Genomic DNA, 20,243 nt, shown 5'->3' with positions numbered 1-20,243 from the left:
CGAGGTGCAATATGCGTGTGTATAGTTTTTTAATAATTCTAAATCAATTGAAAATCTCATTATTTTCACACAATAGCATTTCAGCCTTCTTTTGGATAGAATTGTTGCTTTTCGCCACATAATGGCTGAAGACACCGCTTTATTAAAAATCTATACGCGTATTGAGCCTCGAGTTTCAGAAGCAGTAATGTCGTACTGTAGTGCATTCGCTTCGAAAGGTGTAAATTGTCCTACAAAATAAAATTTAACAGAGAAATTTATTTTAGCTAAAAAGACCCCCCACAGCACACGCACACCCGTGTTATTTCTTCTAGCAAAAATTCTTTATTTTTGCTTTTAGGAACTTTGAAAAATGTGAACTAAAGTTTTCATAAAATTTTACCTCAAATAGCAACCCTCCTCTTCTGGGGTTGCATTCTAGGGTGGGCTAGCCACATATTGTCACGGTGGGGTGAAACATACATAGTCTTGGGTCAAAAAACGTAGCGTTTTCATTCAGACCTCTCAGAAATAACTGAATGCAAAAATGTGTTTCTTTTTCTTGCAGGTGCGTCTAATAGAGCAGTAGAAACATGGTATTTTAATTAAAACCTCTCAGAAATAACTCTTAATACGGATTAAATTTATCTCTAATATCTAACCCCAGCCCCTTTCACCCTGCAATGGCTTGCTATGGTTCCCACCTTTCTTTAATTCACGGTTATTTTATTTATATTTTATCCTTTATAAGCTTTTGTCACGTTTTTTTCCGTTTGTTGTTTTTTAATTGCTTTTTCTCTGTTTTAATAATGCTTGTAAATTTGTTTTTATCAATAAAATTATTATGTACAGTTAAAGTTCGTTAGAAAATTAATAACACTGTAATAGGCAGGTACATGCATTAGAGCAAAAATCAATAGCATTGGGATGCTTGCGCTGTTATGTGGAAAGGGTTGGAAACATGTGAACAATTTAATCGTTCTCGTAAGCAGGACATGAGATTCTCCTTGCGTTTAAAAGGTGATAACGTACGAATTATTTCCCAAATCAAAAGATTATGAATGGTTTGCTGGTACAGATGCTTAAGACACTTGCCCGGTCATTGGGGAAATCTCTAGTCTTAGGTTCAAATCTTAAAGTGAACAATGAATCTTTAGATTATAAGGGTTTCCTGAGAAAAACGTCTTGAAAGACAATGAAATCCCTTAAAATGTTATGTAGCACCCTTGTGTCCTCTTGGTTACAACCGAGACTTCTCCGCTTTACTAGCGGGCTCTAACAAGTCATATTAAGTAACAACCAAAAGTAAACAAAAGCTATTAGGTAAAATAGAGGGATTAGACCATAGGTGATTATAAGGGAGGGCAGAGGGGGCACTTGCTTCAGACGTAGACATTTCAAGGGCGCTAAATAAAAAAATAACTTAATGGTTATAATAATTTTGTAATTTTTGAAAATTATTTTTATTAAAATTAAGTAATAAATAATAAATGGATGATAAACGAAAATAACAGATGGTGGAATTAATAAATAAAAGTAATTAATAACAATAAATAAAAGTAATTATTAACATTAAATAAAAAACAGGAATTGATTAAGTAATAATAATTAAATCAAAATTATGATAAAAATAGATTGTTAATTAGTTAATAAATTGGAAATAATTTTTGTCAATAAAAGAAAATTTTGTTTACATTTGGCCTGAAAATTGTTGGGAAACAGGGAAGTGGGGCGCTAATTAAAATTTTTCCCCGGGCGTAAAAGAGGCCTAAACAGCCACAGAAACAGATGCATTTGTCAAGGTAGCAAATATTATATTTGAAAAGACCGTTGAAAAGGGAATCAAATGATATTATTATTTTACTGCTATTACAGCTAGCTTAGAAAGAGTATCTTGCACCAAGAGCTCAAAAACAAAAAATAAGCCAATTATATGAAAACTACAAGACATTATAGGTACAATCATTCAGATTTCTATATTTCTGGGAAAGCACTAGCCCAGGAGCCTCAATTCTGAGCACACACCAAATCCGGTTAGTGAGTTAATATCTTTTATTCCAGTAACCCATATTAAGTTCGATACAACAATTCAAGAAGAGATTAAACTTCAAATATGTAAAGAAATATGTTTGGCAAAAGTAGAGAAACAAACGATTAATGCTTAAAATTTCCCTTTTTGGCTTTCACTAGTTTATACAAGACCATATGCAAATTTGCAACTCGTTATTCTTGCCATGTTTACCAAATTAGTAACAAAGATCTGGTTTGATCTCCTATTTTTCACTTTTCACTTTGAAATTACTTATTATGACTAAGAAAGAGCCATGACACACTAAAACAGGGTACAAGTCCTTTCAAACACTTGAAAATTTTAAACAAGAATTTAATATTTACTATCTCTTAATAATATGACAAAAAATGCACATGACTAAAAAGTAAAAAAGACTTTTATTAGGGAATTATTGAGAGGACTTCTAAAAGCTATATAAAAGAGGAGTAAACCTCCTTAACAAAAATGGTCATAGCAAGAAAGTGATCAATATCATGGTGTTTTCAGGTTGTTTTCTTTTGTTGTAAGAGATAAATATATGCGAAAAGGTGCAAGGGGTTTTCATATGAGAAACATTCAATGCACACGAAAGTGACAAAAGAGGCTCATCCAGATTTTTTTTCTTAGGCCAATTTTATTAATTCTTAAAAATAAAAGTTCACAAAGAGGTTCAAAAGTGGTTCAATATGGCAAAAATAGACCTGACGAAAAAGTGAGAAAAGAAGTTCACCGTAGCATTTTTCATAGACTCATTTTTTCTGATCAATAACATACATATTTTCACAAGAAAGTAAAAGGTAACGGGAAAAATAAAGTGAAATGAAATAACTCAGCACATGAGGAGAAATACTCCCCTCCATCCCCTCTTTATAAGAATCAGTATACATTAACAATCATTTAATTTTTTTTTGTCTACTTTGCCTGAGGGATCGAATGTGCTGAAAGGGGGAAGTTAGACATTAAAGCGTTGAGATGAAGACTGTGAAGACTGTGAAAAATTAAAGCATTGAGCAGAGGGCTTAAGGGGTGGTATAACCAACCCCATATAAAATATAATTTATGCTTGTACAAAATAATTGTCGCTCATTACTTATGTGCGAAAAACTTTGCAGTGTTGTTCAATTTCTTTTTGGTTATAGTTACTGTGTATTCTATTGTTTGATAGGCGAGTTACATGAAAAATAACGAGAAATATTGACAATGCGTATAAATCGTGATGTATTTGGATTGAGAGTGCAACCTCACCAGCGTACATATCCGGAGTAAAAATTGGTACATACTTGGAGATATACACTCTTGGCACATACCTGAAGTGTACATCTTTACAAGAAAAGCAGAAAATTTTAAACCAGAAATCCACTTCTGGTAACTTCAAACCACTCCCCCCCCCCGAGAAAAATTCTGAACTATATTAAAGTTTCATGTGCAATTGTGTGCTTATTCATAGACATTCCCAGAAAAATAACAACAATAATAAAGCTTTCCAAACATCTTACGGTGTATATATTTTGATAATCTTTAGATTTCAACACCCTGAATAACCCATTTTTTTTTTTTAGCTTTGGGAAAACATGGAATGGAGGCACGCCTCTTTCTTGATTATTGCCTAATTATTAGGTAGACTGCTGTTTCCTTTGGCAAAGGAAGAACCAAAGCATAAGTATATGAACAGAAGTGGAAAAGCCTATAATCTCCATTGAAGATTTTTGAAACACTTCAATCTAGACCTCTCTTCATGAATTCGCCTCTTTGCGCACGCGTAATGCCGAATGTTTAGCTCATTACGGCGGGCTGCGTATGTATTTCTTTTTCGTATTCTATTTTTGCGTTGTAGGGTTTAGACGGAGGAGGATTGGGGGGAGGGGGTATTTCCAGGCATTATTTGAAAAACAATCAGAAATGAAATAAGAATAAATTTTTCAAATAAAAGAAATGAGCAACACTATTACTGTTGAGCCATGTCACTCCTTACTTATAGTTCGTCGCCACGAACTATTTGATTACCAAAGTATTAGGTAGACTGTTTCTTTTGTAAAGTAAAAATAATCAATAGGAGAAAAAAAAATCTATGAAATATATTTGTCTTGTGAATGGATTTCCCCTCTTATTCTGACTCTTAAAACTCCGGTTGGAAAAAGATTGGTTTCAGCACGGTTTAACCTTGAAGATTAAATAAAAAAAAAAACTAGTTTTTTTAACTGAAAGTAAGGAGCGACATTAGAACTTAAAACGAACAGAAATTTCTCCGTATATGAAATGGGTTGTCCCCTCCGCAGTCCCACGCTCTTTACGCTAAAGTTTGACTCTTTGCCACAATTCTACTTTTTAAAACAATTAAAAACTTTAGCGTAAAGAGCGTGGGACTGCGGAGGGGACAACCCATTTCATATACGGAGTAATTTCTGTTCGTTTTAAGTTCTAATGTCGCTCCTTACTTTCAGTTAAAAAAACTAGTTTTTTTTTATTTAATTTCTGAACGTTTTTGAATTAATGCATGTTTGATTTTGGCTCTCCGCACATAAATTATTGAAATAAAATTAGTATATTAATTCTTTTTTTTTGGCTAAATGGCTTTCTCTTAGTTTTGATCAGACGATTTTGAGAAATAAGGGGTGGGGAAGGAGGCCTTGCTGCCCTCCAATTTTTCGGTTACTTAAAAAGGCTACTAGAACTTTTAATATTCAACGAACGTTTTTATTAGCAAAAAATATACGTAACTTAAGAATTAACTTACGTAACAAACTTTTATATTCTTATATTTTTATTATGTGTACGAGGGGGTTTGTACCCTCGTTAATACCTCGCTCTTTACACTAAATCGTAAGTTTTGTCCCAATTCTTTAAGAATGACCCCTGAATAAAAAAGGCCGTAGAATAAATAGTTGAAATCACTAAAAATATTTTTGCATAAAGAGCGAGGTATTTATCTCCTCCTAAATACCTCGCTCTTTATGCTAAAGTATTTTTAGAACCCTTCATATGCGTAATAATCTCTGTTCGTTTTAAATTTCAATGCTATTCCTTACTTTCATTTGAAAAAATGTTTTCATGTTTATTTTTTCATTGTTTTCTTTATAGTAATGCTAGAAAATCCTGCGTCCTTTTCATTGATTTTCTCTTCCCCCATGACATATTCCTCAAAGGAAAGATCCTCCCACAAAGCCCTCTCCCATCAACCCCACCCCCCAAACCAAAAAATCCCCATGAAAACGTCTGTACACTTCCCAATAACCATTACTATATGTAAACATTGGTCAAAGTTTGTAACTTGCAGCCCCTCCCTCAGGGATTGTGGGGGAGTAAGTCATTCCCAAAGACATAGTTATTATGGTTTTCGACTATGCTGAACAAAATGGCTATCTTAAAATTTTAATCTGTTGACTTTTGGAAAAAAATGAGCATGGGAGGGGGCCTATTTGCCCTCCAATTTTTTTGGTCACTTAAAAAGGACACTAGAACTTTTCATTTCCGTTAGAATGAGCCCTCTCGCGACATTCTAGGACCACTTGGTCGATAAGATGACCCCTGGGAAAAAAAAACAAACAAATAAACACGCACCCGTGATTTGTCTTCTGGCAAGAAATACAAAATTCCACTTTTTTTAGATAGGAGCTTGAAATTTTTGCTATAGAGTTCTCTGATATATCGAATGCGATAGTGTGATTTTCGTTAAGATTCTATGACTTTTAGGGGATGTTTCCCCCTTTTTTCCAAAATAGGACAAATTTTCTCAGGCTCGTAACTTTTGATGACAAAGACTAAATTAATTGAAACTTATATATTTAGAATCAGCGTAAAAATTCGATTCTTTTGATGTATCTTTTAGCATCAAAATTCAGTTTTTTAGAATTTCGTTTACTATTGAGCCGGGTCGCCCCTTACTACAGTTCCTTACCACGAACTGTTTGAAAAGAAAATAATTCGGTATTTCGGGGCTTCTGACATTATTACTCCTTTGCGGAAGTTAGGCTCAAAATTGAAAAAGGATTATATTTTTTCTCTGGGCCCCTTCCACCTCTTAGTTCGTTTATTTTCCCGTTAGTTTTCACCTGTTTTCGCTTTATTGTTGTGTTATCTCTTAGCAGTTCTTTCGTTAGTTGAGTTATGGTTGTGGTATATATGTTTTATCGCTCGTATAGTTGTGTTATTTTCAAATTATACTCCATAATAGAGAGGCTCCGAACACCCAGCATTGTATGTTAAGCTCTTAATTTGACGTTTTTTTCTAACGTGACCACATTCGTCCTGCGCCCTTTTCATTGAATTTTTTCCCCCATGGCATATTTCTCCAAGGAAAGATCCTCCCACATAGCCCCCTCCCTCAACCCTACCCCCAAAACCAAAAAAAAAAAACTGAAAACGTCTGTACACTTCCCAATAACCATTATTATATGTAAACACTGGTTGAAGTTTGTAACTTGCAACCCCTCCCCCAGGGACTGTGGTGGAGTAAGTCATCCCCAAAAACATAGTTATTATGATTTTCGACTATGCTAAACAAAATGGCTATCTCAAAATTTTGATCCGTTGACTTTGGGAAAAAATGAGCGTGGGAGGGGGCCTAGATGCCCTCCAATTTTTTTGGTCACTTAAAAAGGGCACTAGAACTTTTCATTTCCGTTAGAATGAGCCCTCTTGCGACATTCTAGGACCACTTGGTCGATACGATGACCCCTGGGAAAAAAAAAAAAAAAAAAAAAAAAAAAAAAAAACAAACAAATAAACACGCACCCGTGATTTGTCTTCTGGCAAAAAATGCAAAATTCCACATTTTTGTAGATAGGAGCTTGAAACTTCTACAGTAGGGTTCTCTGATACGCTGAATCTGATGGTGTCATTTTCGTTAAGATCCTACGACTTTTAGGGGGTGTTTCCCCCTATTTTCCTAAATAAGGCAAATTTTCTCAGGCTCGTAACTTTTGATGGCTAAGACTAAACTTGATGAAACTTATATATTTAAAATCAGCATTAAAATGCGATTCTTTTGATGTAGCTATTGATATCAAAATTCAATTTTTTAGAGTTTTGGTTCCTATTGAGCCGGATCGCTCCTTACTACAGTTCGTTAGCACGAACTGTTTGATATAGTTTCCAAGATATAGCAGTATGAGCACAAGTACAGCATTATACATATACAAGCATAGCTAAGGAGAGAGACTGGCGCATGACTAAGAATTTATTCGATGTGGAAAGGGGTAAATATTTTGGTTGTTATAAATCTTAAAGGCCCTGCCCCAAAAATAAAGAATTATATTCGTTGAGAAACTGAAAAATGTGGAAGGAACCGTAAAAATGGAATTTCAGTGGTTAAGTTCAGATCAAAAACACCTCCCCCTCTCCTTACAGATGCATCAAAGGAAATGGTGTAGAGACCATTCTTTTAGATCTACTAGAATACGAAGTAATCATTGTCAACTCAGTAAATCATTTTTGAAATATTAGTTTATTACTGCTTAAAGAAGTATGAAAGGCTGAAAATACTTAAGGTTCTTGAAACGTAAGCCTGATAATTTTTTTCCATCAAACAAACCCTAAATAGCAAAGAAGCATCGTTAATGCTTTCATTCTAATTGGCCTAACAAAAAGCTACCCCCTTTTTTCTCTTTAGATCCTATTTGGTAAAGAAATGTTTGGAATTCAACGGGAAAGGAATCGTCCTAACCCAGAGACAGACTCTGTAGTCGTCTTACAATACAATGTCAATATCCCATCCGAGAGTCAAAGTGATTAGTTTTTCTAATCAATCGTCTTTAATTCAAAAAGACGACCAATCCCTACGCATTTTATATTCTTGTTTTTTTTTTCCCTATATTTAGCTTTATCTACATCCAAGTTGATAATAAAATTCAGAATTTTGTTTTAATAAGCCGTGATTTAAAATCTGTTGAAACACAATCATAAGACGCTTAAATCAATAAAATAACAATTGTTTTAAAAGTACAAACGATCAGTCCAATTTTAAATATGTATCCAAATAGGGACTTTAAGCTCGGGCTATACGCTTGTAAGGAGGGGAGGCCGAATACTGGGCACAGAAAAAAATGGACAAGAGACGCAAGAAAGAAGCAATTATGCACAGTTTTGGACAAGAGGATTTTTTTGTTTCTATGTTTCACCAGGATTAATCAATATTGATCCCCTGGTCATAGAACACAACCAACCATTTGAGCGAAACTTCACACTTTCCATGCATTTTAAGAAGTGATAAAAAGTGACACAAGAAGGTACCATTTCTGTAATTTTCCCCACAAAACATTAATTCTAATCAAAATAGAAACGAGAGGCTAAAGAAAGCAAGTTTTGAGCAAGCCAATCGATTTCTTATTGTAAAAAATCCTAAGCATGAGATTTACACTTCCTCATCTTAAATCACATTTTAGTACGGTTAGTAAGGCTGTTGTGTTTGCCTTTTTTAAATCTTTTCTTTCCAAGCAATGATCGGGTCAAACGAGAAGTAGTAGACCACGACGGTGGGCTAAAGGCTTTTAAAGTAGGCTTTTAAGTGGGCTTTTTAAAGGGGAAATCAAAAGTCTCAGTGTTATTTTGCTACAAATTCCCTTCCCACGAACTTTCAAGTATCGTTTACACTTCTCTTCCTATAGGTTGTGTTTTTCTGCCGGTGTTGTCCTGACATAATTTGTTATTTAACAATTTTACTAGCGATTGTATTTGCATGAGCTAAAAACAAGAAATTTAAACTAAAATTACCAACATCAACACCAACAAAGATTATAAAATACTCAAATACTTAACTACTTAAAATTAACTACTAAAATACTTAAATACTTACTAAAATTCCCATCAAATACTTTTATGTTAAATATGGCATAAGAAGTTTGAAGTGGTTCTCAGATTATGTGGGAAAATTGAAGACTTTGCAAGCATGCACAAAAAGTTGGAAAAGGAACGGTAGATATAATTGAAAACGGTAAGCAGAAGTTTGCGTGGATTTTTTTTTTTTTTAAGTTAAAGTGAGGTAAAAAAGGAACTCAGCCAAAATCCGATTTCAAAGGATGTGCAGCTTATGTTTTCTGAAAGAGGAGCAGCTAAAGTAAAGGAAAAATTTCTAAAAATACAGGCTATTTTTGGAGGAGGATAAAATTATCAATGTTGTGCTTTTTACTATGCCGGTGAGTTGCTAGATTGAGTGAGGGAAACGTTTACCTGTGGCCTCATTTGTGCTGCAGATATATTTCCTAGATTACATTTTGGTAATTACATATTACAGTAACCACACCAAAGAAGTGAAGCTAGGTTAATCATAATGAAATATACCAAAAAACGATGAAAATATAATACTATACTAACAAAGTTATGGAAAATACAACAGAGAATTATAGAAAGCAGGCCGCCCAGGATGCAACACATTATATACCTAACCAACCCTAAGCTAACCTAACCACTTCTATATATTAAGTATTTAATTAAAATATAGCTACATAGTATTTTATATCGCTCAGGCGAAGCTGATTATCTCCGAATGGACACAGAAAACCGGCTTCATTACAGATCAAGAACGACGTTTGGTCGCTATAATACGTAAGCACCTATACTTCTATTGAATAAAGCTTGTCTAAGTTTAGGAACAGCCAGTGCCCTTTGAAGAGAGAGAAGTGGGGTGGTAGATACTTTGAAAGACCTCCTCGAAGCAAAATTTAGGCTCTGGAACCATTTGTGAAAGTTTCAATCAATTGACTCCACTTCCTTCAGGAAACCCATTTTTTAAGCTGGTAATTTATAGTTTTTATAACGTCAAAAGAATCAGCTTTTTGTGCAGGCTATAAAATGTATTTTAACTTGAAACAAATTATATATATTTAAAAACATAGCGCATAAAACTCATTAATTTTTGTGAAACTCATCAAAAGGTAAGAGCCTGAGAAAAATGGCCTGATTTTCGAGAAAGAGGGGAAACACCCACAAAGACAAAGTAATCTTAACGCAAATAACACCATTGGATTCACCTTGTTAGAGAACCCCATATGTATAACTACTACTTTCTATGACAACAAGACCATTATTAAGCATTTTGCAGGTTCTTTTATGTTTTTATTTTTATGTTTATGTTTTTAATATTTTTTTATGTTCTTTGCAAATATAATAATTGCTTCTATCGCAAATTCAAATTTAAGCACTTTTTTACCTAACCTAAACAAACTAACCTAACTATAAGCAATTTTTACGCTGAGAAAACGTAGTATTATCCTCAACAACCAAAACTAATACTTTAATTGGAAATTCGGTGTCAAGGGAGAAGAAAACGGCATAAACGGCCAAATAAAATTTGTTTATCCAGCTTAATCGTGGAAAATCAGTGCTTTTGGGTTATATAACGTTAAAATAAATGGATTTATACTGAAAAAGTAAGTTTGAGACCACTGTTTTAAGGTTTGAGACAAATGTTTTAAGTTTTTTTATCCCCCATATTTTGGTCATTTTCAAGAGCTCAGAGAGTGCTTAAATTTGAATTTGTGATAGAAGCGATTATTAATATCCGTTAAGAACATAAAAAGGGGTCAATGTTCCTATTACCTGAAAAATTGTTTAGGGTCATGAAACTATTGTTAATAGATGCCTTTTGAATTTTGGAAGATCTTTTCTCTCTTGCAAAACTACCGCAAACTCACCGTTATGGAGTTATTCCGGCCCAAATATTCTTGTATTTACCCATATATAATTGCAATCATTTCCGTTTTCGTTGATCGGATATTTGAAATCACGAATCTGTAGTAGTTTAGGAACCAATTTGGGCTAGATATTTGCACATTAGGGGGGTGGGGGTAAAGCATAGCATATATTTAAACACGTAAACCAACCATTGCTGTATTTAATATATGCTATGCTTTACCCCCCACCCCCCTAATGTGCAAATATATAATAACTCCATAACGGTGAGTTTGCGGTAGTTTCCTGACCCTAAACAATTGTTTAGGTAATAGGAACATTGACCAAAAAAGGTATCGAGTGGTATGTTCACTTTATTGGTAAGTAAATTATGTAAACCGCAAAATATTTACCGACCCGGGCTACAAAATTTCCCTTTCACTGAGAGTGAGGACTACCCTCAGTGAGGGACCACTGGGCATATAGTGACTGGAACTCACCACAAGTGAACGCTCTGAAAGAGATCACAGTTCCGAAGACAAGTCTAAGAACAATACTATTCATCACGATCAATTTCTACTAACTGATGCTTAAACTGGTAAAATACAAGCGTTCGTATGGTATACCAATCAGGCACAGGAAGCTTCCAAATTAGGGGCGGAACAGCGAGCATGAAAGAGTAAAACATTCAAACAATGAATGGGTGGACTTAGAATATAGTAAAGTTAATTACGTACTGGTGAAAACGCTTGATGGAGCAGAAAGGTGACACAATTCAAAATTTTGTGTATTTAATAATTCCATTTCAATGAACTGAGGGACGGTATAAATACGAAGGTAGGTTTTGGGACTATGCCCTCCCCCCAGAAAAACTCGAATTTCAAACCTTTTTCCTATAATTGTTTGCGCTTTCTTTATGATCTACCGATTTTCTTTCTTACACTCTTTGGAAAAGTTCCCTCGCCCAGTAAATTTGTACGTACGTTACAGGCTAAGGGTAGTTTCCATCACAGGAAAATGGGACACAACTGTGAGTGTATTAGCAGAAGAAAAAGATACGCAAACAAACATAATAAGATGATCCACGATTCCGTAATTTTTATTGCACAATTGCAAAAAGATAGCTTTTTTGCATGAAACAAATAAAGCGACATGTCTACCTAAAACAGAAAGAAAATCCCTAAATACAATGTTTTTCTCGTATTAGGAAGGCTTCCACCTCGTCAATCTCCTATTCTCTACGCAAGTCCGTGTCTAGGGATGGAGATTAGTGGGTTTGAAACGAAAACAATTAGTTTCCCAACGAAATTTTTTCTAACTTCAAAAAACGTAACAAAAATAAACATAAACAGAATTTTGATCTTTTACAAAAAGCACCCCCCTGCCCCCAAAAAATCCTGGATACGTTCTTGTCTTTACACTTATGTCTAACAAACGCTTTGAGAAAATCAAAGCACATTTTCAAAGGTGAAATCTTTATCACAATACTTCAAGAATAAGTAATTGCTCCATAATAGAGGTCTAAAAAGTAAAAAAATTCAGCTCAACTTTTTTCAAAGACCAACAGTTAAATCAAACACTTGCAATTACCAACAAGCTGATATATTATAATAATTTTATAATAATTTTGATATATTATAATAATTTTTTAATAATAATTTTTTAATAATAATTTTTAATAATAATTTTTAATAATAGTTTATTATAATTTATAATAATTTTGATATATTATAATAATTTTACAGTAAAGGTAACATTAAGCTTTAGTGGAAAAGCAGGGATTGAGAAGAGGGAAGCAATTTCTATCAGATTTAGAACACTTTTCATTTGTTTTAAGTAATAATACCGCTTTTAGTTGCGTGGAATTCTTTTTAAATTTTTTCAGTTTTATCTTCTTTCTTATAAGTAAATTATTGATTACGCAGTAATTGCTTAAGAATGAAAATTTGAGTCGCAAGGGGTGCATAACTAGAAACTGGTCCATTTTCATGAGGTTTTTGGCGCCTTAATTCCGACATCTATCTCTAAGTTTTTATTATGACACTTGGAACCAAAACTGATCTCTGTGTTATCAAATAAAAAAAGAAGTTTTTTTTTAACTAAAAGTAAGGAGCGACATTAAAACTTAAAACAAACAGAAATTACTCCGTATATGAAAGGGGCTTTTCCTCCTCAACACCCCACTCTTTACGATAAAGTTCGACTCTTTCTCTTAACTCTACTTTTTAAAACAGTAAAAAACTTAAGTAAAGAGTAAACAGTAAAAATATACGTAACTTGCGAATTAACTTCCATAACGAACTTCTATGTTCGTATGTTTTTACTGCGTACATAAGGGGGGTCACCCTTTCGTCAATACCTCACTCTTTACCCTAAAGCTCAAATTTTGTCCCAATTCCTTAAGAATGACGCCTGAATCACAAAGTCCGTAGAATAAATAGTTGAAATTACTAAAAATACTTTAGCTTAAAGAGCGAGAGTAATTACGAGGAGGTAAACCCATCATATGCGTAATAATTTCTGTTCATTTTAAGTTTTAATGCTGCTCATGGATCTAATAGATGGATCCACCGGGGATGTTTCACTCTTTGGGTATGCCCAAACCCCTCTCATCTCTATGCCCCTAAGCAAATAAATGTGATCTTCTATTTTACAAGGAAAAAATCTACGAAATTGGGGTATTACCTCCGCCCCTCCTCTCAGTTTCCAAATTGAATGACCTCTCCTAATATGTTCCTTCCAGTCGCTTCCAGTAAAGGGAGATTCAGAGAGTGAACTGTCCCCTTCCTCAGTATCTACCTAAACGACTTCTCGATGAAAGTTATAAAATAAGGACTTAAGATGTACTCTTTGGGGTTTAAGGCAACGTCTCCTCCCCTCCCCATAGAAACATTACTTGACTTTCCCCTTGATAGTTGGTGTATATTTATTTAAACTTAAAAACAATTAAATTACAAAATGCATGTTTAACATGGAAATGAAGAGTGAAGTTAATACAAAAAGGGTTCGACGAAAAATAACTCGGCATTTTATAATAAATTTCCGAACAAGAATTTTCTTTTTTGTTTCTTTTCTTTTTACCATGGACAAGGGGACGAATGCATCAAAAAGGAATAGCTAAACAAAAAATTTTTGATTACTAGCTAACTTTGTCAATTATATTTCATAAACCTTTAATATGTCAAAAGTTGAGCTTTTCGCCGAGAGAGGGAGTTATGAAGATAATTCCTGTTAAGTTTAATGGTAAAACTTATAAATTTTTTTTAATTTAATTAATATTAGGCTTTATTTTCTGCTTATCCAAAAAAATGATTAAGCAAGTTCTATGAAAGTTAGCAAAATCATAGAAAACTTTATTGAAAGATTAAAAATGAGCAATGGATGAACCTCCCCCCTCATGCTGCGTAAGTGAATGTTGCCAGCCCTGTTGAAATACTTCCCAATAACAGTTTGGAGATTAGGGAAAAACAAAATACTTTTGAACAAACCTTCAAAGCTAAAAATTTAATAGTCCCCCTTGTAAAAAAAAAAAAAACTTTCAAAGCTCCCCTTCAGAATTCGATAATCAGTTTGATAAGTACTGCTGTGCGCAAGTATTCACTATTTAAAAGAAAACCACCAAATTATTTACTGTAAAACCTCTTCGTTTTGTGGAGAATACATATAGTTTCGGGACAAATGTGTCACCGTTTACATCATGTTTCTGAAAACTGGATATTTTGTGTAATATTTTAATATACGGTTTTAAACTCACCGATGTTTTATCCCTAAAAGGTTTTTCACTGTTATTTTTGCAGTACTCGGATCAAAACCGTATTTCGTGAGCACAAGAGGCACTTGGATGTACGTTCTTTTTGTTACCTAAAACGGACTTTTCAATTCAAAATCATATGTCTGAGAGAACTTCTTTTCATTTTTTATTACTACTGGTTGACTGTAGCATTTAGGGACGGAATAATAAAAATTACGTAGCGTTTAGGGACGGAAAATACAAATAAGTCGTATTAGCGAAGAAACTGGGAAGTTATTTTGTTTTTAGTAAATAAAACTTGTCATCCGTCTTAGAATTTTTGTTCGTTAGTATCTTGGCCCCATTTTTGACCAAAGCATCGTATTATGGCACAAAATCGCCAACATCGCACCTCACCCTGCAATATTTCCTTTGGTACTAAAAAGAGTACTGAGATTAAAAATTTTCATTCGAAATAGCCCCATCCCCATTTCCTCACAAGCTTACTCCATACCATAAATCCTGGTGATATAAAACCCAAACCAACAATTATTATTTTCTTGAGGTATGCAGACGTGTTGAATCTGACAGAGAAGTTTTCATAAAGATCACACCCATTTTAAGGGCGTTCCCCTTTTATTTTGAAATTGAAATTACTATTAATGACTAAGAAAAACGTGGAACAAACCAAACCAACAAACTCGATTTACGTTGGCTTGGCAATGTGAAGTGTTGCATCAATCTATTGTTGCCATTGCCAACAAAAGTGTTGCAGCAGTAAAAGTTCTAAAATCAAAAATCAAAATATCCAAAACAGTAAATATAACCCGTGAACCAAAAAGATATTACCGTGCTCTAACAATCTATAATTGCTTGCACATCCTTCTCCTAAGCTAACATAAAGAACTAGTTTCTCGTACCCTCAATATCAGAAGTAAATAATAGTATACTGAGTAGAAGAAGATGACAGCTCCTCATCGCAAAGATGGCCAAGGCACAACAGCCAGCTGTTTCCTACATGTTCTTCCATTGTCTTTAAAATTGGACAACAATCTTTTGTTCTGTTGCTTACCATAGCGTTAAGGTTGTCAGTATGGTGTGTCTAGCCCTTCAACCAAGAAGATAACCATGCTTTGAAAATTTACTCTTGCTTTCACGTTCCTGTCCGCAGTGGATATAAAATCGAAGCTTTCAGAGATTTTTGAGGGGAGCATTGAGCTAAATCAAAATACGTGATGTATCATATATGTTTGTGCATAATTTTCTTTAAATCTTTTGTTCTGTTGCTTACCATAGCGTTAAGGTTGTCAGCATGGTGTGTCTAACCCTTCAACCAAGAAGATAACCATGCTTTGAAAATTTACTCTTGCTTTCACGTTCCTCTCCATAGTGGATGTAAAATAGAATTTTTTATATTCTCAAATACATCGTAAACATGTAACAGGTGCATGGACTATCAATATATACCAATCCCTCATCACAAAACTGACCCAGTCAGAGTTTCCCTATGTTACTTGCATGTCCTTCCCTTGTCTTAAATTTAAACTAGTTTTTTTTTCTAATGTATGCCACGAAACTGAGTTTTGTCACCCCATAAAAGTTTCTAAAATGGTGTTTAGCACAAATGAATTATAGCACATAAAAAAAAAATCTCATACATTTTGATCAGCCCATTAAGGACTCTTGATTTGAGTTGAAAAAACCTATCTGTCAATTTTTCAGAAATACAACTTCTTACCACATATGGAATCGCGAACATTAATAATTAGAAAGGATCAAAGAAAGACTTCAGTGTTAGTTCATGGTTAGTCAAACTTCGACTTGAAACTGGTACTTACCTTCTAGAACGGAGATTTCCAGGCGAGAGCAAAAAAATGGCTCAATTGAAGGAAAGCATGAGATAGTCCTCTCCAATATATACTATGAAACTCCACTTCAACTCACGCACTGTAGGTTCTAGCTCAATTAATAGGGGAAACCATCCTTTTTGGCCCTAGGCAAGAATTACACGCACTTTTCCCGAACTTATTGTTATATTCATCAGTTTGGCATGGGATCCCCTCTTTCCATAAAACCGTGAAGGTTATAAGCTTGCCACTTTCTAGCAACAAGCTAAAATTGCTGGACTAGGAAAAACGGGAAAAAGCAGAATAAAGCCAAGTGTCGCTTCTGCACAACAATAAGCAGTCAAATCAAACAGTTCGTGGTAACGAGCTGTAGTAAGGAGCGATCCGGCTCAATAGTAACCAAAACTCTGACAAATGGAATTTTGATAGCAATAGCTACATCAAAAGAATCGCATTTTAATCCTGATTTTAAATATATAAGTTAAATCAAGTTTAGTCTTACCAATCAAAAGTTACGAGCCTGAAAAAATTTGCCTTATTTTAGAAAATAGCGGAAAACACCCTCTAAAAGTCGTAAAATCTTAACGAAAATCACACCATCAGATTCAGCGTATCATTAAACCATACTGTAGAAGTTTCAAGCTCCTATCTACAAAAATGTGGAATTTTGTATTTTTTGCCAGAAGGCAGATCGCGGATGCATGTTTATTTGTTTGTTTGTTTGTTTTTTGTTTTTTTTCCCAGGGGTGATCGTATCGACCCAGTGATTCTAGAATTTTGCAAGAGGGCTCACTCTAATGGAAATGAAAAGTTCTAGTGCCCTTTTTGTGACCAAAAAATGGAAGGCACCTAGGCCCCCTCCCAATTTTCCCAAGGTCACCGGATCAAAATTCTGAGATAGCCTTTTTATTCAACATAGTCGAAAAACCTTATAACTATGTCTTTGAGGACTAGTTACTCCCCCACAGTCCCCGTGGGAGGAGCTACAAGTTACAAACTTTGACGAGTGCTTACATATAGTAATGGTTACTGGGAAGTGTACAGACGTTTTCAGAGGGATTTTTTTGGTCAGGGAGGGGGGAGTTGTTGAGAAGAGGAGGACTTGTTGGGTCTTTATTACAATAAAGTAATTTGTCATGTGGGAAGAAATTTTCCATGAAGGGAGCGCAGGATTTTCTAGCACTATTTAAAAAAAATGAAAAATAAATATGAAAAAGTTTTTTCATCTGAAAGTAAGGAGCAGCATTAAAGCTTAAAACGAACAGTAATTATTACGCATATAAGGGGTTGACCTCCTCCTAATACCTCGCTCTTTACACTAAAGTATTTTAGTAATATCAACATTTTTCTACGGCCTTTGTGATTCAGGGGCCATTCTTAAGGAACTGGGACAAAACTTAAGCTTTATTGTAAAGAGCGAGGTACTGCTGAGGGGGTAAACCCCACATATACATAATAAAAACATACGAATACAGAAGTTTGTTACGTAAGCTATTTTGTAAGTTACGTATATATTTTACTAATAAAAACGTTTGTAAAAACTTAAAACTTCTAGTTATCTTTTTAAGTAACCAAAAAAACTGAAGGTGGGGGGGGGGGGCAATTAGGCTTCCTCAACCGTTCCTTTTTCCCAAAATCATTCGATCAAAACTATGAGAAAACAATTTAGCCAAAAAAATAAATATGCAAATTTCGTTTTAATTTTTCGTCTGCGGAGAGTCAAAATCAAAACATGCATTAATTCTAAAACGTTCAGAAATTAAATAAAAAAGTTTTTTTTTAACTGAAAGTAAGGAGCGACATTAAAACTTAAAACGAACAGAAATTATTTCGTATATGAAAGGGGCTGCTCCCTCCTCAACGCCCCGATCTTTACCCTAAAGTTTTTTACTGTTTAAAAAGTAGAGTTGAGAGAAAGTGTCAAACTTTAGCATAAAGAGCGGGGCGTTGAGGAGGGAGCAGCCCGTTTCATATACGAAGTAATTTCTGTTCGTTTTAAGTTTTAATGTCGCTCCTTACTTTCAGTTAATTTTTTTTTTATTTGATCAAAATTAAAATTGAAAACAAACTACAAAAAAGACTACTTAGAGGCATGAAACTATTTTGTATTTTGCTCCTTCCTGTTTCTTTTCACTCCTATAAATGTATTAAACAGGTAGTGAAGTAGCTGTTTTCTTTTTCTTTTTGTATATTTCATTTTAATCAGTTCGACTTATGTCCGAATATTTTAGTTAGTCACCCACTGAACATGAATCCCCCATTATTTTGAGGGGAGCGAGTTTCACCCCCGGAAAATTCCCCCTACAAGCAATTCCCTCTCAGATAATCCCTTCCCCCGTTAAAAATTCCTTCATACGCATAATTGAGCATACACAGAGAAAGTTCATAATAGGTACCCCAAAGTATGTATTATATGCCCTAGGGAGTAACAAAAGGACCAGATATAAAAAACAATTTTGTTTTCATTAAAATTACAATCACTTATGACTTACGAAAAATGGACTAGAACTCTCAATTTACGATCCAATAAGCATCCTCGGAAGCTTTAAGGTTTATGTTACATGCAATTTTGCGCCAAGCCTAGAGCTGTAACTCACACTGAAAGGACAAAATGCTGCGTCACTGGATCATTACATTCAGATCTATCAAACAGTTCGTGGTAACGAACTGTTCGTGTAAGGAGCGATAAGCTTTTATGCTATTAGGGAGGGAGGCAACTAGGCCTCCTCCCTCGCTCTTTTTTCTCAAAATCTTCCGATTAAAATAATGAGAAAGCCATTTAGCCAAAAAATAATTAATATGCAAATTTCATTTTAATAATTTATGTGCGGAGAGCCAAAATCAAACATGCATTAATTCAAAAACGTTCAGAAAGTAAATAAAAAACAACAGTTTTTTTAACTGAAAGTAAGGAGCGACATTAAAACTTAAAACGAAGAGAAATTACTCCGTATATGAAATGGGTTGTCCACTCCGCAATCCCTCGCTCTTTACACTAAAGTTTGACTCTTAGCCACAGTTCTACTTTTTAAAACAATTAAAAACTTTTGCGTAAAGAGCGAGGCGTTGAGGAGGGACAACCCATTTCATATACGGAGTAATTTCTGTTCGTTTTAAGTTTTAATGTCGCTCCTTACTTACAGTTAAAAAAAACTAGTTTTTTTTCATTTAATCCATTCAAAAAGCCAGGATATTGTTATTATTTAGACTGCTTTGCAGGGAATGATCTAAGATCGCGTAAAAATGGGACTCTTCCCCTTTTCACATCTATTTGAAACCTTTTCAACCTATGTTTCAATCTAAGAAATTTCCATCACTATTGACTAATAGTACAATTGCCATCTTACGCTGAAACATTAAAACAGTTTGACGGCAGAAATACAACTTACGAAATTTACGCCGGAAAGAAAAACCTTAAGTGAATAAATCTCTCAGTTATGAAAATATCTGCTTTTCGACGAGAAATTACGTTTTTTTATATTATGAGTATTTGTTGTATAAGTGATTTGTGTTTAAAACCAATAATATTTTTTGTTCTTTTCCTGGTCCGTCCCTAGAGTAACTTATCCCTGCAAGTTCATGGGCAGGATAGAAGATTTAGTCACTTATTAACTTACCTTGTTTTAAAGTCTCCTCCTCGTGGACTCTAACCTTAACAGTCTGTTCTCCAGGGATTTGGGTCAATCTCAATCCCTTTTTTGCTAGAACTGATTTTCAGAACCGAATCTATCACGTCTTACAAAAAGGAAAATATTTTCTATATCATAAGATCGGCATAATGTCCGCATAACTTAATGACTTGCACAAGTATTGTCGAGGCTCACGAGGCCTGTGTTGGAGTGTAAATCGTGTTTTATCTACGAAATACTGCAAAGTTCTTAGTTAGCGAATGCCGTAAGCTAAGCCTAATATGATTATAAGTAAATAAGATACTTGAGAAAGTTCAAATTTTTTCCAGTCCATGTCATTATCTTTCAACATGTCTTCCATGACAACCAGTTTTGTTTTATCTCCATTCCTTTGAATCATCGAC

The 20,243-nt window shown here is 34.3% G+C and overlaps 1 protein-coding gene across 1 annotated transcript in view; it reads right to left on the bottom strand.

Annotated features, from left to right (window-relative positions):
* The window catches only part of LOC136034602 (uncharacterized), a gene marked incomplete in the record, with an annotated part of 33,169 nt that extends 12,930 nt beyond the window's left edge, over window positions 1-20,239 (bottom strand). Inside the window, 2 exon segments of the mRNA XM_065715875.1 lie at window positions 19,828-19,917; window positions 20,104-20,239. Of these exon segments, the coding sequence (XP_065571947.1) occupies window positions 19,828-19,917; window positions 20,104-20,239 (226 nt within the window).
* Window positions 20,240-20,243: the final 4 nt, after the last annotated feature.

Source organism: Artemia franciscana, chromosome 2 (assembly GCF_032884065.1).
Source record: "Artemia franciscana chromosome 2, ASM3288406v1, whole genome shotgun sequence".
NCBI lineage: Eukaryota > Metazoa > Arthropoda > Branchiopoda > Anostraca > Artemiidae > Artemia > Artemia franciscana.
Note: the sequence above shows the minus strand (reverse complement) of the source record. Positions and strands in the feature narration are given on the sequence as shown.